Here is a 22,311-nt window from a genome sequence, read left to right as displayed (position 1 = left end):
TCCTCATAATATCGAGCAATATCCGGGGTACGGTATACCGCAGTGATACAAGTAGTCTTAATAGATAAGTATGTTGGTAATTATACTCAGGTGCAAATTTATTTCGCTCTGAACTGCAAATATGTGTATCGTCCGGAGAGACGGGTCTCTGGCAAGTATATTTTGTCTGACAGTGTTATTTTTTATATTTAACTGAATTTTGTTGCTTTAATTTTACAACAACTTACTTTAATAGTGTAAAATGTTTATTATTATCTGCTCGAAATATTATTTTTTGAATTAAAAAATGCCTGTATGGCAGTGTATTATTACACTGCCATATCGAACTGCATTTATGTTTTGTTTAATTGGATATTCCGATGTAGCTTGAGATTCGTCAGACCTATATGAAAAATGTAAAATCTAACAAATCTGACGCGGGGGTCGTGAAAAATGTCACACGTGAGAAACGTAAGACTATTTTATTGGAGAGCGTTTTCTGTTCCACTTAAATTAGATACTGTTAATTGAACACATATATAGACTCATTATAATAGCATTATTACAATAGAAAAGTGCCGCGTCTTTTGTTAATGGACAATCCTTCAAAAATACCAGCCTATGTTTTCATGGAATTCTAAATATACGTGTCAAAAGAACTCAAACGCATATTTATAACTATTATGGTTAGTTGTTAAATATAGTTATGGTGTTTACGAATAGTCATTCACACGTAGATTGAAAATAATGGCTAATTTTTTTTGTTAAGTAAGAAGTTGTATAAATTTACAAGAAATAATGTGGCATCAACGTAAAATTTTAATATTCAATACTATTTTCCTAAATTATTAGAAACTCATTGAAAATAATAAAATATTTTTTAATACAATTGTTTCATTACGTCTCCTGCAATACATGTAAATATGGAAAAAACTTCGGTTTTTACAATTAATTGTCGAATCCTAATTTGGTTTCTTCGGAAAACTATGGAAGCTTGAATTGACCCCCGAGATGCCGTGTTCGAGATAATACGCATGTGTGCATGTCGACTTATTTTAAGGCGATACGATGTGTTGCATCGTCGCATTATCGTAATAAATAAAGCGTCTTGCCATTGAAACTTTCTACGTCTTGCTAACATCTGTTCATCATATTATTGTATAGTTTATTCACTTAAATAAGTTTAAATGTCGTGGTATATCAGGACAAGTTGACATGCAACAACACGAAAATAACCATATTATGTTCACATCACGGTGCGAACTTAAAGCTTCCGTACATTATGGCAAGAAAAATGTCCACATGCCTTTATAGACAGGCGAGCAGCAACCAAGTATTAACACGTAAATAACATCTTGTTATAATATTGTTTGACGAAATTCATATTGAGAGCTTGCACTGACCCTATTTAACTGCAGGTAGAATTGTAAAAAGAAAGGAATTTGCGTGTCGCATTGACTTGACCGCAAATATGTTTTGATTTGTTATTCATGGAATATGATATGATTATAAATATAAAAAAATGGGAAAGGAAAATCTGGCTTTTTGACAAAGTATTCATGGAATACCAAGTCTACGTTTCCTTTAGACTTAATTGCGTAGTTTAATTATCAGTTCTGTATTTGCGTATCATATGAGTGGCTTCTACCAACGGTCATTCACGTTTGCTAAGTTTTACGTAAATTTCGTAAAGTTTTTGTGAAGATAACTTATTAAGATTATGGTAAATTTTCAATATACTTTTTTCAAAATTATCAGTAGTTGAAGTAAAATATTTTCTTTCTACAATAAATAAAAAACTTCGGTTTTTTAAATTTACTCTTTTTTCCCATCTTTATTTGAATTCTTCAGTTAAATGTCTTTTATAATGATTTATTGAAATTTTCTCACTGTTCATATATATCATTTCATTTAATATTATTTAACTATAAGCCACATTCTTTGTTTTATTCTTAATGAAAATTGTATCCGTATTTTACTTGTGAAGTTATACAATATGTCGTATTATTTTTATTTGTTTGTAAGCTTTTGTATATTTACAACATTCGGGGTCTTATTTAAAGCATTATTACAAGAAATAGGCCCACATGCCTTTGTAGACATTTTCAGGCAATTATCGCATAATGGCAAGCAACGAACAAGTAAAATTCTCTAAATACAAAAACGTAAATTATGCATCAGTCTACTGTGTAGGTTGTATTTGTTGAATTTTGAACAAAACAGTTCTGTTAGGTTCTGTTCTTTGTTCATATTATTATATAAATTAAGACGGTTTATCACAGTTTCACAGTTTATTTCAATTCATTAATTCATATATAAATACATCGTCAAAATAATTATTTGCATATTGACATGTGACATTTTTTTAAAACGTTTAAAAAAAAAACACATGCACGTACATGCATAAGTTGAGAGATAGGTTTCATCAATGTTGGCATGTTCTTTACAAAATAAACCAAAAAGTAAACACACAAACATCCCAACAGAGCGTAATTAAGGCGATTTATCACAGTTTCACAGTTTATTTCAATTCATTAATATATATATACAAATACATCGTCAAAATAATTATTTGCATATTGACATGTGACATTTTTTAAAACGTTTAAAAAAGAACACATGCACGCACATGTATAAGTTGAGAGATAGGTTTCATCAATGTTGGCATGTTCTTTACAAAATAAACCAAAAAGTAAACACACAAACATCCCAACAGAGCGTTGATATATTTTGTACAACGTGTTACCCATTCTTTTTATAATCCTGACTGTTTTCTTTTAATTATGCCAATGACATGTTGAAGCTAAGCAAAAGTATTTTTGTCGGTGACCTTCGCGACAGAAATATGAATTTTTAACGCGTCATACAGTTTATTATGTGTCAATAAATTGTTGCTACCTTTTCAAAGAAGAACTGGTTATTATATGCTTTGTAGATAAGTTACCTAGCTGTTTTTACTTGAGGTGTCTGTCTCTCAATCCAGGGGTTTTCAGCCCGTATTAATTCCGAGACTATTATGAATTATTGTCACTATGTTCTTACAAGTTTTTTTGATACTTGATCTCACATAAAAACGGTTAAGCAGATAGAAAGTGTTTGCTAGATAGATTCTAGCTGACGAAGCTCATTAATATAGACATTTTGAAATATCTATATAGACTATAGTGCTATCACAATAGCAACGAGACACGAAAAGGACAATGTGAATATAATTGCGGTTCAGCAATTTTGGTTATTTTTAGATTTAAAATCACATATTATTGTATTTATAAATAATTACGGCTAAGTGTTTTCTGTGAAAAGCGTGTTTACAATTGTACTCTTAAGAAGTCATGGGATTCCAAACATGATTATGTGTCTCTTTAATTGAACGCTTATTTATAACTATTACGGGTATTTACTAAAAATAGTAATGGCTTCTACGAACGGTCATTTACGACGTAGATTGAAAAATAATTCATAAAATGTATAAATAAATCGTAAAGTTGGAATTTGATGAGATCTACAAGAAGTAATTTGATTTGGTAAAATTTTAACATTTTTTAATGTTTTTATAAATTATTAGAAGTTAAGTAAATAAAAGTCAAACCGATAAGTTAGATTAAATATAAAAATAAAACAAGGAAATACTTTTTGAAATATATATTCTTTTACCAAAGACTTCTTTTGCATTAAATAAATAGACAACTTCGGTTTTAAGATTTACTCGTCTTTTGTTCTAATCTTAATTTTGAATTATTCGGTCAACTGTTTATTTCCAATAATTTATTGAAATTCCTTACTATTCTTGTGAGTTACCTCTCTGGCGTGGGTTTGATCCCGGGAGATGCTTTGGTAGTTTAGCGCGCGCGGAGGAAGGTTGTCTAGACTCTCCGAGGAACGATGGTTAGGAAACTACCCGCCTATATGACTGAAATACTGTGGGGAAAAGGCGTAAAATGAAACAAACAAACTATTCTTGTGTATCATTTAATTTAACTTTAAGCCATACACAGTATGCTTAATAAAATTCGTAGTCAAGGTATATAATATGTCGTATTATTCGTTATGTTTGTTTGTTTGAAAGCTATTGTATCTTTTTGTATATATTAACAACATTTAGGGCCTTTCAACGCATAATTAATGGAAGGTCAATATGCCTTTGTAGACATCTTCAGGCAATAATTGCATAATGGCGAGCAACACTATAGTATAAGCCTCTAAATACAAAGAGTTAAAGATCCTGTATGTTGTCATTAAGGTTGTTACCACACTTAAGTAAAATTTTAAATATGTTTTCTTAAACAATTTTCTTACTGAAAATGTGACTCAGACTTTATAGAATTTCAAAATAAATTTATTTCTAATCACCTTCCTTTATTAACTTGTAGTGTAAATTTGGTAATAACTTTACAAATAATGCGTTTTGAACTGACAATATTGATAAATTTTCATTTGAGCATTATATACATGCTATAAAACCATTAAAAATGGGTTACAGGATATTTAATTAATATGATATGATTATAAATAAAAAAAATGGGAAAAGAAAATCTGGTTTTTTGAGAATGTATTCATGGAATACCAAGTCTACGTTTCCTTTAGACTTTATTGCGTATTTTAATTATCAGTACTGTATTTGCGTATCATATGAGTGGCTTCTAGCAACGGTCATTGACGCTTGCTAAGTTTTACGTAAATTTCGTAAAGTTTTTGTGAAGATAACTTATTAAGAGGTAAATTTTCAATATACTTTTTTCAAAATTATCAGTAGTTGAAGTAAAATAATTTCTTTCTACAATAAATAAAAAACTTCGGTTTTTTAAACTTACTCTTTTTTCCAATCTTTATTTGAATTCTTCAGTTAAATGTCTTTTATAATAATTTATTGAAATTGTCTCACTGTTCATATATATCATTTCATTTAATATTATTTAACTATAAGCCACATTCTTTGTTTTATATAATATGTCGTATTATTCGTTATGTTTGTTTGTTTGAAAGCTATTGTATCTTTTTGTATATATTCGTTATGTTTGTTTGTTTGAAAGCTATTGTATCTATGGAAGGTCAATATGCCTTTGTAGACATCTTCAGGCAATAATTGCATAATGGCGAGCAACACTATAGTATTAGCCTCTAAATACAAAGAGTTAAAGATCCTGTATGTAGTCATTAAGGTTGCTACCACACTTAAGTAATTTTTTAATATGTTTTCTTAAACAATTTTCTTACTGAAAATGTGACTCAGACTCTATAGAATTTCAAAATAAATTTATTTCTAATCACCTTCATTTATTAACTTGTAGTGTAAATATGGTAATAACTTAACAAATAATGCGTTTTGAACTGACAATATTGATAAATTTTCATTTGAGCATTATATACATGCTATAAAACCATTAAAAATGGGTTACAGGATATTTAAATCACGCATCCGGCTGGTGTATAAGATGTATTGTAAACTGTTAAACATCTTTTCTGCTGCATTTTTCCAATAATTTAAAAAAAAATCGGCAAACCATAATATTTATACATAAAACTATTGTTTTCTACATCTAATTTAAGCGATCACTATTAAACTTTGAAAGAAAAGTTAATCTAGATTTCAATTTATAGTTACGACGAATTCTATTTAAAGCATCAAGCTATAGAAAGCCACGGCTGTCTTATATTGTTCTTTTCCAAAGTATCAATATATAAGTTGATTTCACATTACCGGTATATGGTACCAATTCTTCGATATATGGTACTAAAGTAACCATGTATTGAGCCAGATATCCTGATATGGAACTAAATTATCAATTTATTAATTCATTTTTACACTATATGAAACCATTTAATCAATGTATAAAACCAGAGTAGCAATATATCAGTTGATTATCACATTAAATGATAGTAATTTTTCTCTTTATGGAACCAAAGTAGCCATGTATGGAACCAGGTGTCCTTATATGAAACTGAAATATAAATATATTAATTCATTTTACAATATATGATTCCATTTTATCAATGTGTTGAACCAAAGTATCAATATATAAGTTGAGTTTCACATTATATGATACCAGATCTGCAATATATGGATCCAAGTAAGTCATGTATGGAACCAGATGTCCTTATATGAAACCAAATTTTCAATATATTATTTCAATTTTACAATATATGAAGCCATTACATCGATATATTGATCCAAAATATCAATTTTTAAGTGGACCCGACCCTGATGTGGTACCAGTTCCTCAATATATGGTACCAAAGTAGCAATATATGGAACCAGATGTCCTTATATGAAACCGATTTATCAATATATTAATTCATTTTTACAATATATGAAACCAGTTTATCAATGTATGTAACCGAAGTAGCAATATATAAGTTGATTATCACATTATATGGCACCTGTTCTTCAAAGTCTGGTTCCATATATTGTTACTTTGGTATCATATATTGAAGAAATGGTATCATATAATGTGATAATCAACTTAAATACTGCTACCTTGGTTCCATACATTAATAAAATGGTTTCATATATTGTAAAAATGAAATAATATATTGATAATTCGGTTCATATAAAGGCATTTGGTTCCATATATGGCTACTTTGGTACCATATATTGGAGAACTGGTATCATATAAAGTGATAATTAAGTCATATAATACTACTTTGGTTCCATACATTGATAAATTGGTTTCATTAATTGTAAAAATGAATTAATATATTGAAAATTCGGTTTCATATCAGGACATTTGGTTCTTTATATGGCTACTTTGGTACAATATATTGAAGAATTGGTATAATATAATGTCATAATCAACTTATATATTGCTACTTCGGTTCCATACATTGTAAAATGAATTAATATATTGATTATTCGGTTAAATATCAGGACATCTGGTTCCATATATGGCTATTTTAGTACTATATATTGAAGAATTGGTATCATAAATTGTGATTACCAACTTATACATTTCTACTTTGGTTTCATAAATTGATAAATTGGTTTCATATAATAAAATGAATTAATATATTGATAATTCGGTTTCATATAAAGATATCTGATTCCATACATGGCTACTTTGTTACCATATATTGAAGAACTGGAATCATATATTGACAAAATCAACTTAATATAGAAGTAGGTATAAACTGGGGGGAGCAATCTTCGGTTACCCGAAGATTTGCTCCCCGAAGATTTGCTCCCCGAAGATTTGCTCCCCGAAGATTTGCTCCCCGAAGATTTGCCCCGAAGCTTTTTCCTTTACCAAGATTCGCTCTTTATCACGTGACATACATGATCAAACACCAGTCATTAAAAACGTTAGTTTGTGTTAACTAAACTTCATTGCAAGCTAACAGTGAAACATGAGTGACCAGGAAAAGAACACAATTTTACAGCGGTATTATTTTAAGGCGGGAAATCCTGCAGCCTACACGGGTGCGAAGAAACTGTTTAGCGTGCTTAATAAAAAACACCCAGGAATATTTACAATAGGTAAAATCGGTATGTCGGAACATTTACCTTAGATTACATTAAACATTTATGGTAGAAAGAAATGAGAAATGCGGGGGACGTTATTAATATCTGTGAACCCCAAACACAGAATTACTCAAATGAGTACTTAACTTTCATTTCTCATTTGATCTACCTATTCAAGTGCTTCCACGTTATAAATAAGAAAGTTTCGAAACAGTCGTTTGAACAATAAGGACGTACGCACGTGTACCACTTTTGTATTCTATATACAGTGGCCACCTTAGGTAGGAAGAGAATTTTCGGGTTTGATCTAGAATGAATTAATTTACTATTATTATTATTAGAATTTCCAGCAAACCTTTGTTATGAAACAGTAGCGAATAAATTCCAGCTTTGTTGTATTTTCAAAACACGAGGATTTCTGATCCTCATTTACATTTAAATCACCCTTTAAGATTTTTTACTAACTTTCAGCGAAAATAGTTTTTATAATGATAAGCTAATAATAGAAAAACATACTGCGCATCATGCATGAAAACATGCAGCAATGCTGAAATTGTACACACTAGCCTTTCAATTAGCCTTATTCATCTGTTATATACATTTGGAAGAAAAGTGATATGCGAAACGCAAAGAGACTTAATCGTAAAAGTTCTTAAAAGTTCCACACGTAAAAGTTTAATATTCGTTTACATTACACGCCACAACGCACATTGTACTACATTTTTGCTTTTACACTTCAACAACTACTTAATTAACAGTTTCGTGTTCATACGGTAATGTAAAGTCTTCTTATGGGATCATGGTGAAAGGTATAAGTATTTACTAAATCAAATAAAGTATTTTGTATTATTCCGTGGCGACGATTTAGTATAACCTCAGAATAGGCAAAAAGAAAGGGTAATGTTTTTTATAAAGAGGCACTCACTAAAACCACAAGTGTACTTCCTTTAAAATAACGTTAATATGATTGAATTTGACTGACATATTTACATATTTTCCGACATCATTTGCAAAAGTTTGGTTCTGCGTAATCATTTGAAATAATAATGTTTTTTGTTGTTTTCTTTTTAGCTTTATTTTTATAGTTCTTTCATCTATTTTTTTTTAATTTTTAATTTATTATTTATTTTTGTTTTCATTTATTTTTATTTTAATTATTTTTTTTTTTTTTTAATTTTTCATATATATTTTTGGCTTACTTTGTTTTAAAAATTGTACTTATTTTGTTTTCTTTTGAAGCATATGTGTCATTTAAAATATGCAGTAAAATGTTTAGAGAGTGCCTCTTTGAACAAATAACAAAAGACAGAACAACACTGTTTTTATTCATGCATAGAAGGGTTGAAACATAATGGATATGTACGCATAGTACACTAAAATTATAGTTTATCAACAAATATAACCATTTAATATTTCCTTTGAGTACTTTTTATCATTAAATGTTAATGTTTAATAATGTATCGCTATCACAACACAGTGTCAAATGTCAGCATTGATTATTTCCTTTTATCATAGTTTTTATTATCAAATGCAGCACAGTAAAACAGTACATCATCCAATATAAAATTTTATTACAAAATGTCAGCATTAAACATTTCAGTTATTATAGTAAAGACAAAAGTTCGCTGTATATTCACTGTATAAAACATCACGTTTGAACATTTTAAATGTGAACATATTCTCCTTGTGGAATGTGTCTCAGTTTCACCTCTTCAACGTTGTTGAATGATCCACCATTTAGCTTAACAAGTAAAGAAATACTATTTTTAATGGATATATTTTTAAAACATCTCACCTTTCAAAATTATTTAACAGTCCAGTGAGTCAGTACTCTTTCTTTTGAAATCTAAAGTCAGAGTTTAAACGAAATGGTTTACACATCATTTACGATCACAGGTAAAATAAATTATCATGTATAAAAATATGAAAAAATGTTAAGTAACCTTAGTAACGAGGTATTTAATCTCTAGGTTTAAAATTGAAATTCAAATGTTTGGTTAACGTTATGAATAGTTTATGAAAAAAAAGTGATGGGTATATTACGTTTAAAGGGCTGTGTAAATTGCAAATCGACTTTTTAAAAAAAATAAACTACAACCTTATGTACACGAAATCAGTCATTTGAGAAACTGATAAACATTCTTATTCTTATTTAAAATAAAACTAGAGTAAAACATACCTTTTGAAGGATTATATTAATTCCACAAACCACCTTTTTTTATCTTTGTCTGTGATGCAGTTGTAATAATTCCATATTGCGTTTAATTATATATTCCAGATATGAATTTATTTTCATAATAAATTCGCGGAGAAACTATGTAGCACGAACTTATATTCCAAACATGTATTTATTTGTATCAACATTTCACAGAAAAAATCGACATAAAGTCAATCTTTTATAAGGAAGTTACAATGCTATACACCGACACCAACTTTAAAAAATATTTAGACGCGGGCACATATATCTTAAATAAGTTACACACCAATCCAAGCAATGGAAATACTTCAATCTTTACGCCTACATTAAAAATATATCAAAGTTTGGTGATCTTTAAAATATCACGTTTAGTGTGTTTACAGATTTGAGTCACTAGTTGTAAAATGATAAAGTTTAAAGGTAGGGTCTTTTTTTACATTACCTTAAACCACGGCTTTAATTGAATGGAGTGGAAACGTACTATTAACCATATATAAAACGCTAAACTATCTTGTCGGGTATATATACCTGTATACACGCGATCAATAATTGACAGCGTTAAGAGTAAAATGTCTGTGCAAAACTGTGACATACTTCACAAAAAAACGTTGTAGCTTTACTATTTATTACCCGATTTCGAAAATTTATCTTGGAGAAGAATAATGTATTATTGCAAATATCTATTTTATTTTATATCTGTCCACATCGATGATTAAGAAATTTAATACGATGAAATCCATCAAAGTCACAGTTTAAACGAAATGGTTTAAACATCATTAACGGTCTACCTGAGTGTACACAGGTAAAATACCATTTATAAAAAATATGAAAAAAAGTTAAGTAACCATAGTAACGAAGCATTTAATCTCTATGTTTAAAAATGAAATTCAATATGTTTGGTTAACGTTATAGATGTACATGCATTTCAAAACTTATACAGGTTTAAAAAAAGTTTAAATGCGAAATGATAAAAAAAATTAGGTGGGGTCTTTTTTTTACATTACCTTAAACTGATATAACAAATATAACAAGCAGATGTTAAATAGTTTAAAATTATTACACAAAAAAAGAAGCTTTATTAGTTTAATGCTTCAGTTGTCATGTTCTGTTTATATGTCATGTTATTTTTTTTTTTTTTTTTTTGGTTTTTTTTTTTTTGTGTGTGTGTGTGTGTGTGTGTTTTGTATTTGTAAGCAGCTCGAGCGTAGAAGGTGTATATTTGATAAGGAACCTGATTCAAACCCAGCTAATACCGCATAATTTTGTTATCATGGAGATTACTTGCTTAAAGTACAAATCAATTCATCTGTGTAAAATATTTGTCCGTTATTGTAAAAGATATTTAAATACGATAGCGTATAAAGGTTAATACGCTGCAACCCTTTTTACTCATATTATGTAAAATTAGACTGTGACGATAAAACATGCAATATGCCAATATTTTCTCTTAAGTTCACTTGTTATCGACATCATACTTAATACAAAGATCAGTACTCAGATAAGCAAACTGTAAAGAGATATTAAAATGCATAATAACTCTGCATAAACGACATTAAACTGTATGTTGCTATTTTCAAGTGTAGAATCGCAGTGGTATGTTTTATTTTAAACATCAGTCCTTCCTAGCTTTTAATAGACTGCTGTTAGAACAGTTACAATTTAAAAGTAACGCCGTACTTTCAAAAGGTTGTTTTAATATGGGTGACAGACGATCACAAACGAGGAAATCAGTTTTATTATTTTATTGACACTTTGGTTCTGCATGTAAATATATATAAATAATAAAACACGTCTTATTGCATTTTTTGTCCAATTCAATAGCTTATTGTTAGAGCTTCGGAACTTAATTCAAATATAAGAATAATCAGATAAGAAGTATAGGAATGCTTGGACTACTACAAGAAATGCGAGTCCCGTTGCGTTTTTGAGCACTCTTTGTAATAAGCACGTGAAATACACTATAAGTCAGAAATCCATCTTCTCAACAAAGTCCAAATGGAGCTTGTGCCTGTATATTGTCAGCGACTCAACATCAAAGTTCTTTCTTTTCAAATTGTATTTAGGACAAACGATTCTCGAAACACTCGTTTAATCTCTGTCGTAAGTATTGGTTTCACGTTGTTTCATCATTTTTGAGCGGCTTTCGATTGTGTGTTATCGTCCTCGCCTTCCAGGTCGGGAATGTCGTACCTTTCTAACACTTTATCAAACAAAAACTTCCTCTAAAGGATGCCGTATTTTAAAGCTTCTTCAGGACCATAATCTTCAGAATCAATCAGCTGCTGGAATAGTCACCTTTATAGATTTATAGACGGGATTCCTTTTTCATGGCCATCAAACCACAGCAGTTGCTACCAAAACTATTCTCATAGCGTCCCTGTATGTGGCTTTTCATATCCCTGATACACATCTTCCATGCTTCAGCATCGCTGATATCGTTGTTTACCTCTATTGAGCTCATTTACCTTACTGTCAATATTGCGACTGACACGTTCCGAAACGCTTCATCTATGATTTCGTCCCAAGGGTCTAAATTCAAAGGACTCCTCTGAAGAATCTGCCATTAACAACATCACTTTCCCTTTCATTGTCACTATCAAAAATTCGGGGAAACTGATGTGTTAATACTTTCGTTTTTCTTACATCTATGGATCCAAAAATATTTTTCCTCTTTTGCATGTGTACTCTTAGATGCATTCATCAGAGGTAGAATGTGCCAGACTTTTTGGTGTGTCGTAACATATTATCCTTTCTGCCTGAATTCTTTATAAACGCAAATTATCGCATCGAAACAATCACCTTCACGTTCTTTAAACGCAATGAGGAGGGAGTGAAGGAAGTGATTTATATTTAATGTTGTTCCAACAATAGTTGATGTCATCATTTTTCAATATTATTATGATTACGTTTTTTTCCCACTAGATGTTGTCTGTCTATTATTCTTGCTATTACCACCCACTTTGGTTTTTTGACGTCTGCGTTTTTCACCGGATGGTTTTATATCATCTAAACCTACAATGGATACCTCTTTTGGTTTAGCCTGACGCTCCAACATGCTTTTAGCTATGGCAGTCATTTGCTCCGCCGGAAGAACCATCCGTATATACATTTGAGATGACGATGACCGACTGTTTGAACGTCGTGTACGTTTCTTCGTCCTGTTATTAAACAGGTCCGTCTTTTCGGATAGCCTTCCCCTTTTGTTATTTCTCTTTGCGTTATCCAAAATATCCATTTCTGTGATTATACGTCTTCACTCTTTGGCAACTAAGCTGACAATGAACTGAAAAAGTGTTCATTCGTTGTATAAAACTATAATCAAATGTCTTAAAATTACGTTTTAAGTTTCTTTTTATTTCTGATCTTTTACGTCATTTGATGATTCTCAGTTTTCAAAACTTTACTAATGACCTCATTTTGTTTGTTTATTTTGACAAAGGTAATAAACATATTGAGTGGTGTATAACTAATCTGTCTGCGTGCATACAATTACGACTACAGTATCTAGCAACATGGCATCGTTCGCAAGTCATCTTCTCATCGCACCGCCAACACTTAATGTTTTGTGGCAAACAAAGCGAAGTTAAATTCATGTTGTACTGCATGAAATTCGACATATCGCGATAGTAACGTTTCATCTGGACTTTATTTTGAGCCAACATCAAATACCTGTCTGTATTACGAAACATCCATTCAAAAGCGCTATCGTCGTGAAAACCGATCCCTGCCAATTGAGAATACTCATCTCCAAGAAACCGGTTTGTATCGCTAATGTGTTGAGACGAGCTCGTCTCATATCGACATGTTTTCTTCACTTGAATGAACAATCGATCAGGTATATCTTCTACGTAGGTGTTGTCTACGATTTGATCGCAGACATCCAACCACACGTGCGGTATGGCAATATCTTCAATGAGAATTTGTCCGTATATTATTTTTGAAGGAAATCTCGCAATATCAAAACATCGTTTTAAAACAATATTCACAAATCCGCAGGCATTAGAAAGTCCGTGTCTTTTCTGAAGGTGAAAGCTTTCGGCGAGTATTGAATTTATATCTTTACTGTCCTTGACATGATCGGGTATTCGAAAAGGAAAACAGTTATATTCCATGCTGCCGCCTCAATGCAATTTTTTCATCGAGAAAAAACTTGAACAACCACTTGCTTTTACAAGACAGATATGACGAAGGAAAGACCCATTTCTTAAATACAGTTAAGCTATGATTTAACCGTCATTGTACAGTATCTGATTGGTTGAAATACTTATTCTCACACGTCTCCCCATTCATTTTTCATTAATTTTAATCTGTATGCTTTATCAGTCCTTCATTATGACTCCTCTTTCACTCTTAGTACATCCTCTTTCACTCTTAGTACCTCCTCTTTCACTCTTAGTACCTCCTCTTTCACTCTTACTACCTCCTCTTTCACTCTTACTACCTCCTCTTTCACTCTTAGTACCTCCTCTTTCACTCTTACTACCTCCTCTTTCACTCTTACTACCTCCTCTTTCACTCTTACTACCTCCTCACATCGTTTGATTATATGTTGCTTCTAATTAAGACGCCAGAATAGGACTTTCGATTAAAAAATGAAAAGCAGAAACCGCACGCCAACATTGTCGTCAGCCAAATTATTCATAGACAAAAGATCTACATCAAGCTGCTCACCAATGCTCGTCACTCGCACTTTGACAGTCTTAAATCTGTGGCGTCTAGGCTTTTGCAGCGAATAAGCGTCTTGTTCATTCAACCACTGCTTAATGTAAGCTATTGTAAATATTCCTGGGTGTTTTTTTATTAATCACGCTAAACAGTTTCTTCGCACCCGTGTAGGCTGCAGGATTTCCCGCCTTAAAATAATACCGCTGTAAAATTTTGTTCTTTTCCTGATCACTCATGATTCACTGTTAGCTTGCAATGAAGTTTAGTTAACACAAACTAACGTTTTTAATGACTGGTGTTTGATCATGTATGTCACGTGATAAAGAGCGAATCTTGGTAAAGGAAAAATCTTCGGGGCAATTCTTCGGAGCAAATCTTCGGGGTAAATCTTAGGGAGCAAATCTTCGGGGAGCAAATCTTCGGGGAGCAAATCTTCGGGGAGCAAATCTTCGGGGAGCAAATCTTCGGGTAACCGAAGATTGCTCCCCCCAGTTTATACCTACTTATAGAACAGAAAAGAACAGAACAGAAACTTTATTACTTGGTTTAAGTATACAAATACAACATACAATACATAAATGACACATGACATGAATATATATAATTACAAAATCATGGTTTATGTGATGTGAGAATGTTTAATTTGAGATACGAAATTACTTAAAAAGCATATGAATACATGTATATAATATGGAAAGCCATGGCTGTCTGATATTGTTCTTTTTCAATTTATGTAACCATTTGGATAATATATGAGTTCATTTCGACTATATATGAATTGAAAACACCTTCTTATTTAACCGGAATTCATTATATTAATCCACAGTAACAATATATGAAACCATACTGTCAGTATATGAAACCGAGTTAGCAATATATAAGTTGATTTTCTCAATATATGATTCCAATTCTTCAATATATGTTACCAAAGTAGCCATGTATGGAACCAGATGTCCTTATATAAAACCGAATTATCAATATATTAATTCATTTTTACAATATATGAAACCATTTTATCAATGTATGGAACCAGAGTAGCAATATATGAGTTGGTTATACCAATTATTCAATATATGGTACCAAAGTAGCAATGTATGCAACCAGGTGTCCTTATATGAAATCAAATTATCAATATATTAATTCATTTTTACAATATATTAAACCATCTTATCACAGTATGGAACCAAAGTAGCAATATATAAGTTGGTTATTACAATATATGATACCAATAATTCAATATATGGAACCAAAGTAACAATGTATGGAACCAGGTGTCCTTATATGAAACCAAATTATCAATATATTAATTCATTTTTACAATATATGAAACCATTTTATCAATGTATGGGACCAAAGTAGCAATATATGAGTTGGTTATTACAATATATGATACCAATAATTCAATATATGGAACCAAAGTAGCAATGTATGGAACCAGGTGTCCTTATATGAAACGAAATTATCAATATATTAATTCATTTTTACAATATATGAAACCATTTTATGAATGTATGGAGCCGAAGTATCAATATATAAGTTGATTATCACATTATATATGATACCAGATCTTCAATATATGGATCCAAGTAAGTCATGTATGGAACCAGATGCCCTTATATGAAACCGAATTATTAATATATGAAATCAATTTTACAATATATGAAACCAGTTTATCAATATATGTAACCGAATTAGCAATATATAAGTTGATTTTCACATTATATGATACCAGTTCTTCAATATATGATACCAAAGTAGCAATATATTGAACCAAAATGTCATTATATTGACGGGACTTTTTTAAAGGCTGTATTCTATCCTTGCACCGGTATTACAGTTTCGCGCCAATATTCCTTGTTTAAAGAACAGCGTACTTCACTGACTGCATACTGCACATTTTCTGAATAAGGAAATATTTGAATTTAACATCACATTCACTTAAAATGGGCTGGGCAGGCAAAACTTATCGTTATATATGTAGGAGTTGTATGTCATAATTTAAGCTATTAAGTCGTACTGACCATTAACAAAAACATATTTAAAAAATAAGTTCATCTCGACCTTTACCTTTGATCAAAAATAGGCATGGCCAGAAGGACACATCAAGGTTAATCTACTCACAAAGTTTAAAAAATAATCAGTCAAATAATTATGATTTCATGAAAAAGTGTATGAATTGTAATAACAGAACCCAGTGACATCGGCCTTTAAATTGTTGACTTGAAAATAGGCTATTTTGGTTCCATATAATGAAAATTGCTACCATAGAATGTAACATCAACTTATATACTAGCTGCTACTTTGGTTCCATACATTAATAAAATGGTTTCATTATATTGTAAAAATGAACTTAATATATTGATAATTCGGTTTCATATAAGGCATCTGGTCCCATATATGGCTTCTTTTGGTACCATATATTGAAGAACTGGTATCATATAAAGTGATAATCAAGTCATATATTGCTACTTTGGTTCCATACATTGATAAATTGGTTTCATATATTGTAAAAATGAATTAACATATTGATAATTCGGTTACATATCAGGACATCTGGTTCCATACATGGCTACTTTGGTACCATATATTGAAGAATTTGAATCATATAATGTAATAACCAACTTATATATTTCTACTTTGGTTTCATAACTTGATACATTGGTTTCATATATTGAAAAATAAATTAATATATTGATAATTCGGTTTCATATAAGGACATCTGGTTCCATACATGGCTACTTTGGTATCATATATTGAAGAATTGGAATCATATATTGAGAAAATCAACTTATATATTGCTAACTCGGTTTCATACACTGACGGTATGGTTTCATATATTGTTACTGTGGATTAAAACAAAGGATTCCGGTTAAATAAGAAGGTGTTTTCAATTCATATATAGTGGAAGTGAACTCATATATTATCCAAATGGTTACATAAATTGAAAAAGAACAACATCAGACAGCCATGGCTTTCCATAATATAATACATAAGAATTGGCCTATCTTTACCAAACATTATCAATTTAAGCTACAATATATATTGCTACCTCGGTTTCATACACTGACGTATGGTTTCATATATTGTAACTGTGGATTAATATAATGGATTCTGGTTAAATAAGAAGGTGTTTTAAATTCATATATAGTCGAAGTGATCCAAATGGTTACATAAATTGAAAAAGAACAATATCAGACAGCCATGGATTTACATTGTTGCTATACGTATGAAAATCGACAATATCGTTGAAGAATGATAACTATGACTTTTTTAGATATCAGTGTAAAATATAATCAGATCATAACAGCAGAAGACATGAAAATATAATTGCGTTCCCGGTTATTCTGTTATCTTAAGTTTATAAACCTGTAGAAAATCAAAGAAAGTTTTTAGCAGTTTTGTTTATAAAAAGTGTGTTTACATCTGTACAAACGGCCATGTTTAGTAGTTAATATATGCGTACTATAAATATTAAATCATTATTTTTCCAACATAGTCACTTTAAAGGAACAAATGATAATAAATGCAACACATATCTTTAACTTATTTTATTTATGGTTGGCATAAAATTTCCGTCATGACTGGTCATTAAGTAACAAAGTTAATAGAGTTTAAAACTTTTATATAAAATAGAATATTATAAAATAGGTTTTGCTTCGTCATCGATTGCAAAAACCTGTAACTTTATGTTAGATTTTCGCCTTATCCATGGCTGACTAAGAGCATTAAATATTCCACACAATTTGTAATAGAATAATATTAACAATTACATGTATATCAATTATAGTATTATAGGACTAAAGCTCATATCCGAACAGTCGGAAGTGACATTTTATAAATTGCTCCGGATATAGGAAGCTTAATAGGTTTATTCAGATATAATCATTTAAAATTATGTTTCGAAAAAGAGTCAACGTGCTGACAAATGCCAGATATGATAACAAGAAAAAAGGTTTGATGTATGTAAGCTTCCAATATGTTGATGGTATGGGGTTCTTGAATAATTTTTCAGGATTAATGTTCCACTTGATGTTAGTCCAGACCAATAACTTATGTGCAAAGTTTCTGATCATTCGCACACTCCGTTTTTTACAGAATATTTATTCTAATTGTGAAAAAAAATCAAACACTGAAAAGCGTTGCAACGCTTTGAACACAACTCGGGACAGGAATATCAAAAAATAAATATTTTTCAATTTATTTAAGTATAAAGAACATACTTGTTTAGTTCACTGTTAGATCGGAATATATTTCACCGAGTGAGCATCAAAAGGTATATTTCACGAGCCACGAGTAAAATATGAACTTTTGGTGTTCATGAGCGATCTTACACAAAACTAAAAACTTTTCTTTTTATTATATGCAGAGGAATGTTTAAAAAGACACTTTAACGTAATGCTAAATGAAGAGCATGCCAAATAATAATACAACGTGGCATCGTTTACGACGTCATGTCATTAAGTTGGTTCCCAGTACTGTGCACGCTGGTATTTCTCTGAAACAACGTGATGGGCTTAAATTCAAAACAGTGAAAAATATCAAATTGATAATTTCACTGTTTCAAACAGTTAACTATATAGATGAACATGTGTATGTGATTTAATGGAACTGAATTTATATCACTAATGAATAAAACATGAATGCTAATTATTTATTCGGATTGTAACACGTAACCAAATACCTAAACGTACAATAACAATAGCTTTATAGCAATGGAATGTCTCAAGTAACTCCCTGGACTTGTTATTGTATGTAGTCGATCGATTGAATATTAACAACTACATTGTATATCGGTCCATAGTAATTTTAGACACAACAAAAGAAAAATCCCAAAACTATTTTAGTTTTTACGATACAGGTTAAATACAGTACAATAAAATATTTATGAAATTTCAACCGAAAATAATGAAATATTAAGTGTCATTGGCTGTTATTTTATAGTAATCGTTGTTAAGAGGAAAGGTAAGACGTGCCTGAAAACTCGACATGACATTTGAACAAGTGGATAATTTTGTCCTATTTTTATATATAAATACATGTATATTAATTTCATTACAGACATTGTGACAGAATGATGAAGCAAACATTGACATTAATCCTGCTTATAGCAGTCATAAGTAAGTCATTTCCCACAAGTTTAAATAAAATGTACATCTCAATGCAGTTTTATATTATTTACAATCATGATAGGTGATTGGCTGGTTCTCTACCGCTGGTAGTCGAGTTTTGTATTTGATGTTAAAGGGACAGGTCAGTTACTTAAATTCAGCTGGTTTAAAGTTGATATATTTATAACAATATGGTCCATCTGGGATGATCTACATTTATTAACATTCGTTAGATTGTCGAGTCCCTTTAAAAGATGACAAGACAGAAACATGTTGGAAATATTGCAGCTTAAGGATGAAAGTATAGACTTTGAAATGCAATAAGGAAAGAGTGATAGCATTGGAGCATAACATAATGAAATTGATTCATTTTTATAAGTGAAAGGCGGAACTCTCACTTTTGCATTTCATTGCATTTTCATTTTTACTTTTACAACAGGTGAAAGCAATGGAATGTTAGGTGCCTTGATGACGTTAAGTGACTTTATGAACATGGCAACTGGCATAGCCGGTGCTCTTGGAACTGAGAGTTCTGGGCAGGTAAAATTCTTAAATCATTTATAAGTATATACAATATATATATATATAATATATGTACATTTTGTCAGAACATTTCTCTGAATTATACAATTATTCAATATTAGTGGTTCATTTCATTTGAAGTACAGTACAACATGACATTTCTCGCTACGGCTTTAACAGTAACCCTATTGACTATACAATTAGGTCAATATACATTTGCAACATGCATAATTGTTTAAAATTTGACCATTTTAGTCCCTTGTTTATGTCAGCACAACTTAAATATGTTTTATTTCTACAGTTTGAGAGAGGAAAAGGCTGCACGATAAACTGGTCATACAAAGGTCAGGTGAAGGGGTTTAAGTGGAAATACACGGGAATCTGTTCTGATACCTGTACTAAAGAAGTGGAGACAGTGTCTTACAATAGTAAAGGCGGAGCAATAGAACATTGTTTAGAGAATTTATATCACAAAATAGCACGACATGGAGATCTTTAGATATGTGTTATGAACATATTGAGTTTGTATGAAAGACATGACGTTCCATATATTCAAAGAGTCTTAAAATAAACTCTAAAATACGAATCAGAAAATATGACATTGACGATATTTGTATATATAACTGTTTATAATTGAATGGCAACAGTTTTTCTTTTATTCAGACATATAATGACAAACAAACTTCTTAAGCACAAATCCATATATACTTGTTACATGTATGAGCTTGATTTAATCTACTTCTGCCGCAACATCTTTTTTCGGCTTACTTACTTTCCATTTCTAACATATTCATACAAATTGTTTTAAAGTTTTCTGTTTTCCTTTTGCCCATTGTTGTCTGTTTTGACTTTTTATTATTTAGATGATAAACGTGTAGAGCAGTCTTTGATATAAACAACCTTATATTCTGGTGTTCTTAATTACTTTGGGGATGATCATACAAAGTGAAATATGAAAATTACAAGCACTGACATCCATTTTTGTTCTTAAAATGCACCACGCGATTAAAAGTAAAGTGTAAAAAGTAGTTTTTACGTTACATTATACAAGGTTCAAAAGCATAAAAATTATGGTAACTCTAATAAGAAATTAAAATGCTTGAGGACACATGATCTAAGAACATCTACATCTGAATCGTACAATGCATTCACAATTACTTAAAACAATGAGAAAAATAAAGGGTATTTAATACTTTGAGGTCATTTAACGTATAAAACTGACTTGTTAAGATGTTTGTATCCTTCTCAAACCGGGGTTCGAGCAGTATTGAGGTTAGGACCATGACAAGTGATAAGAAAACAGTACTGAATAGCTACAGAATCATACTAGAGATTGCTTTTTCATAATCGACGTAAAGTAAATGAGCCACGTCACGACAAAACCAAAGTAATGCGTTTGCGATCAGCATGGAACCAGACCAGCCTGCGCATCCGCGCAGTTTGATCAGGAACCATGCTGTTTGCTTTCAGTTTCTCCACTTGTAATAGAGTTGGTAAGCGAACAGCATGGATCCTGATCAGACTTCGCGGTGTGGGTCTATGCTGGTCGCAAATGCATAACGTTGGTTTTGTCGTGACGCGGCTCAAATATTGTTTTACCACTATAACAATAGTTCTTATTTTAGAAGTGCCGAAAATTGATAAGTGTCGTACGTCAATTATTTTTCAAAAGAACTTCTTTTTATAGGATATATACATGTATATATTGAAATCAGATCGCCTCATGACATCAACCGTTACAAATAAGATTATGGCTAAATTGCAAATAAGGGACATAACTATTGTGATTGATATTCCGGATACTCGTATATTTTCGGTAATTTCCGTATGGTTCCGTACATGTTTACGAACTTGCTCCCTCTGTCGTAAAAAAGAATGTAGTTTGCAACCTGTCTTGTTGTATTGCACACAGTGCGTATTTATACATGTATAATCGATTAACATGGGTTTCTTATTTTTGTACGCATTAAATGTAGACAGTTACGATCATTCTAATTAAACTGAACTGATTTTAGCATCAAACATATAAGTTTAACGTAGACAAATTTGAAGATAACGAACGATTCATGCAATTTAAAGCAAAATGTGCAAGTCATAATACAAGATGTTCAAGCCAGAATGCATTGTGTGCATGTCATAATGCAAAATGTAATAGTAAGAATCCAAGATGTACAAGTCAGAAAGCACAATGTAACGTAAGAAGGCAAGATGTAATTTTTGCGTTAATACCCTTCCATAGGAGACCACCGAAAGATCATCTCTGTAAAGGTTGGTTAGAAGATGTTGTTTTCGTTTTTATGCCCCCGCCATGTAATGGCCGGGGCTTATTGTGTTACCCTGTTCCGTCCTTCCGTCACTCTGTCATTCCGTCATCATCAGTTTCC

The 22,311-nt window shown here is 31.0% G+C and overlaps 1 protein-coding gene and 1 long non-coding RNA gene across 4 annotated transcripts; one reads left to right on the top strand and one right to left on the bottom strand.

The window, feature by feature from the left end:
- The first annotated feature begins 1,621 nt into the window (after positions 1-1,621).
- On the top strand, positions 1,622-20,837 carry LOC132719219 (uncharacterized). 3 transcript variants are annotated; one of them, XM_060702975.1, is made up of 4 exons: positions 1,622-1,702; positions 19,356-19,414; positions 19,845-19,945; positions 20,229-20,837. In XM_060702975.1, exons 2-4 carry the CDS (start codon positions 19,369-19,371, stop codon positions 20,424-20,426), a joined length of 345 nt encoding a protein of 114 aa, XP_060558958.1. In that variant the 5' UTR covers positions 1,622-1,702; positions 19,356-19,368; the 3' UTR covers positions 20,427-20,837. The 3 variants fall into 3 exon arrangements, with proteins under 3 accessions (XP_060558958.1, XP_060558957.1, XP_060558956.1); XM_060702974.1 differs by lacking the exon at positions 1,622-1,702 and adding an exon at positions 3,400-3,503; XM_060702973.1 differs by lacking the exon at positions 1,622-1,702 and adding an exon at positions 4,541-4,694.
- LOC132719204 (uncharacterized) lies at positions 7,509-10,146 on the bottom strand. The gene is made up of 2 exons (XR_009624184.1): positions 9,615-10,146; positions 7,509-9,176 (listed from the first exon to the last, which is right to left on the bottom strand). It is a non-coding gene; the product is annotated as an uncharacterized LOC132719204 (long non-coding RNA).
- Positions 20,838-22,311: the final 1,474 nt, after the last annotated feature.

The sequence above is a fragment of the Ruditapes philippinarum genome, unplaced genomic scaffold, assembly GCF_026571515.1.
Source record: "Ruditapes philippinarum isolate M1 unplaced genomic scaffold, ASM2657151v2 ctg69_1_1_1_1, whole genome shotgun sequence".
Lineage (NCBI taxonomy): Eukaryota > Metazoa > Mollusca > Bivalvia > Venerida > Veneridae > Ruditapes > Ruditapes philippinarum.
Note: the sequence above shows the minus strand (reverse complement) of the source record. Positions and strands in the feature narration are given on the sequence as shown.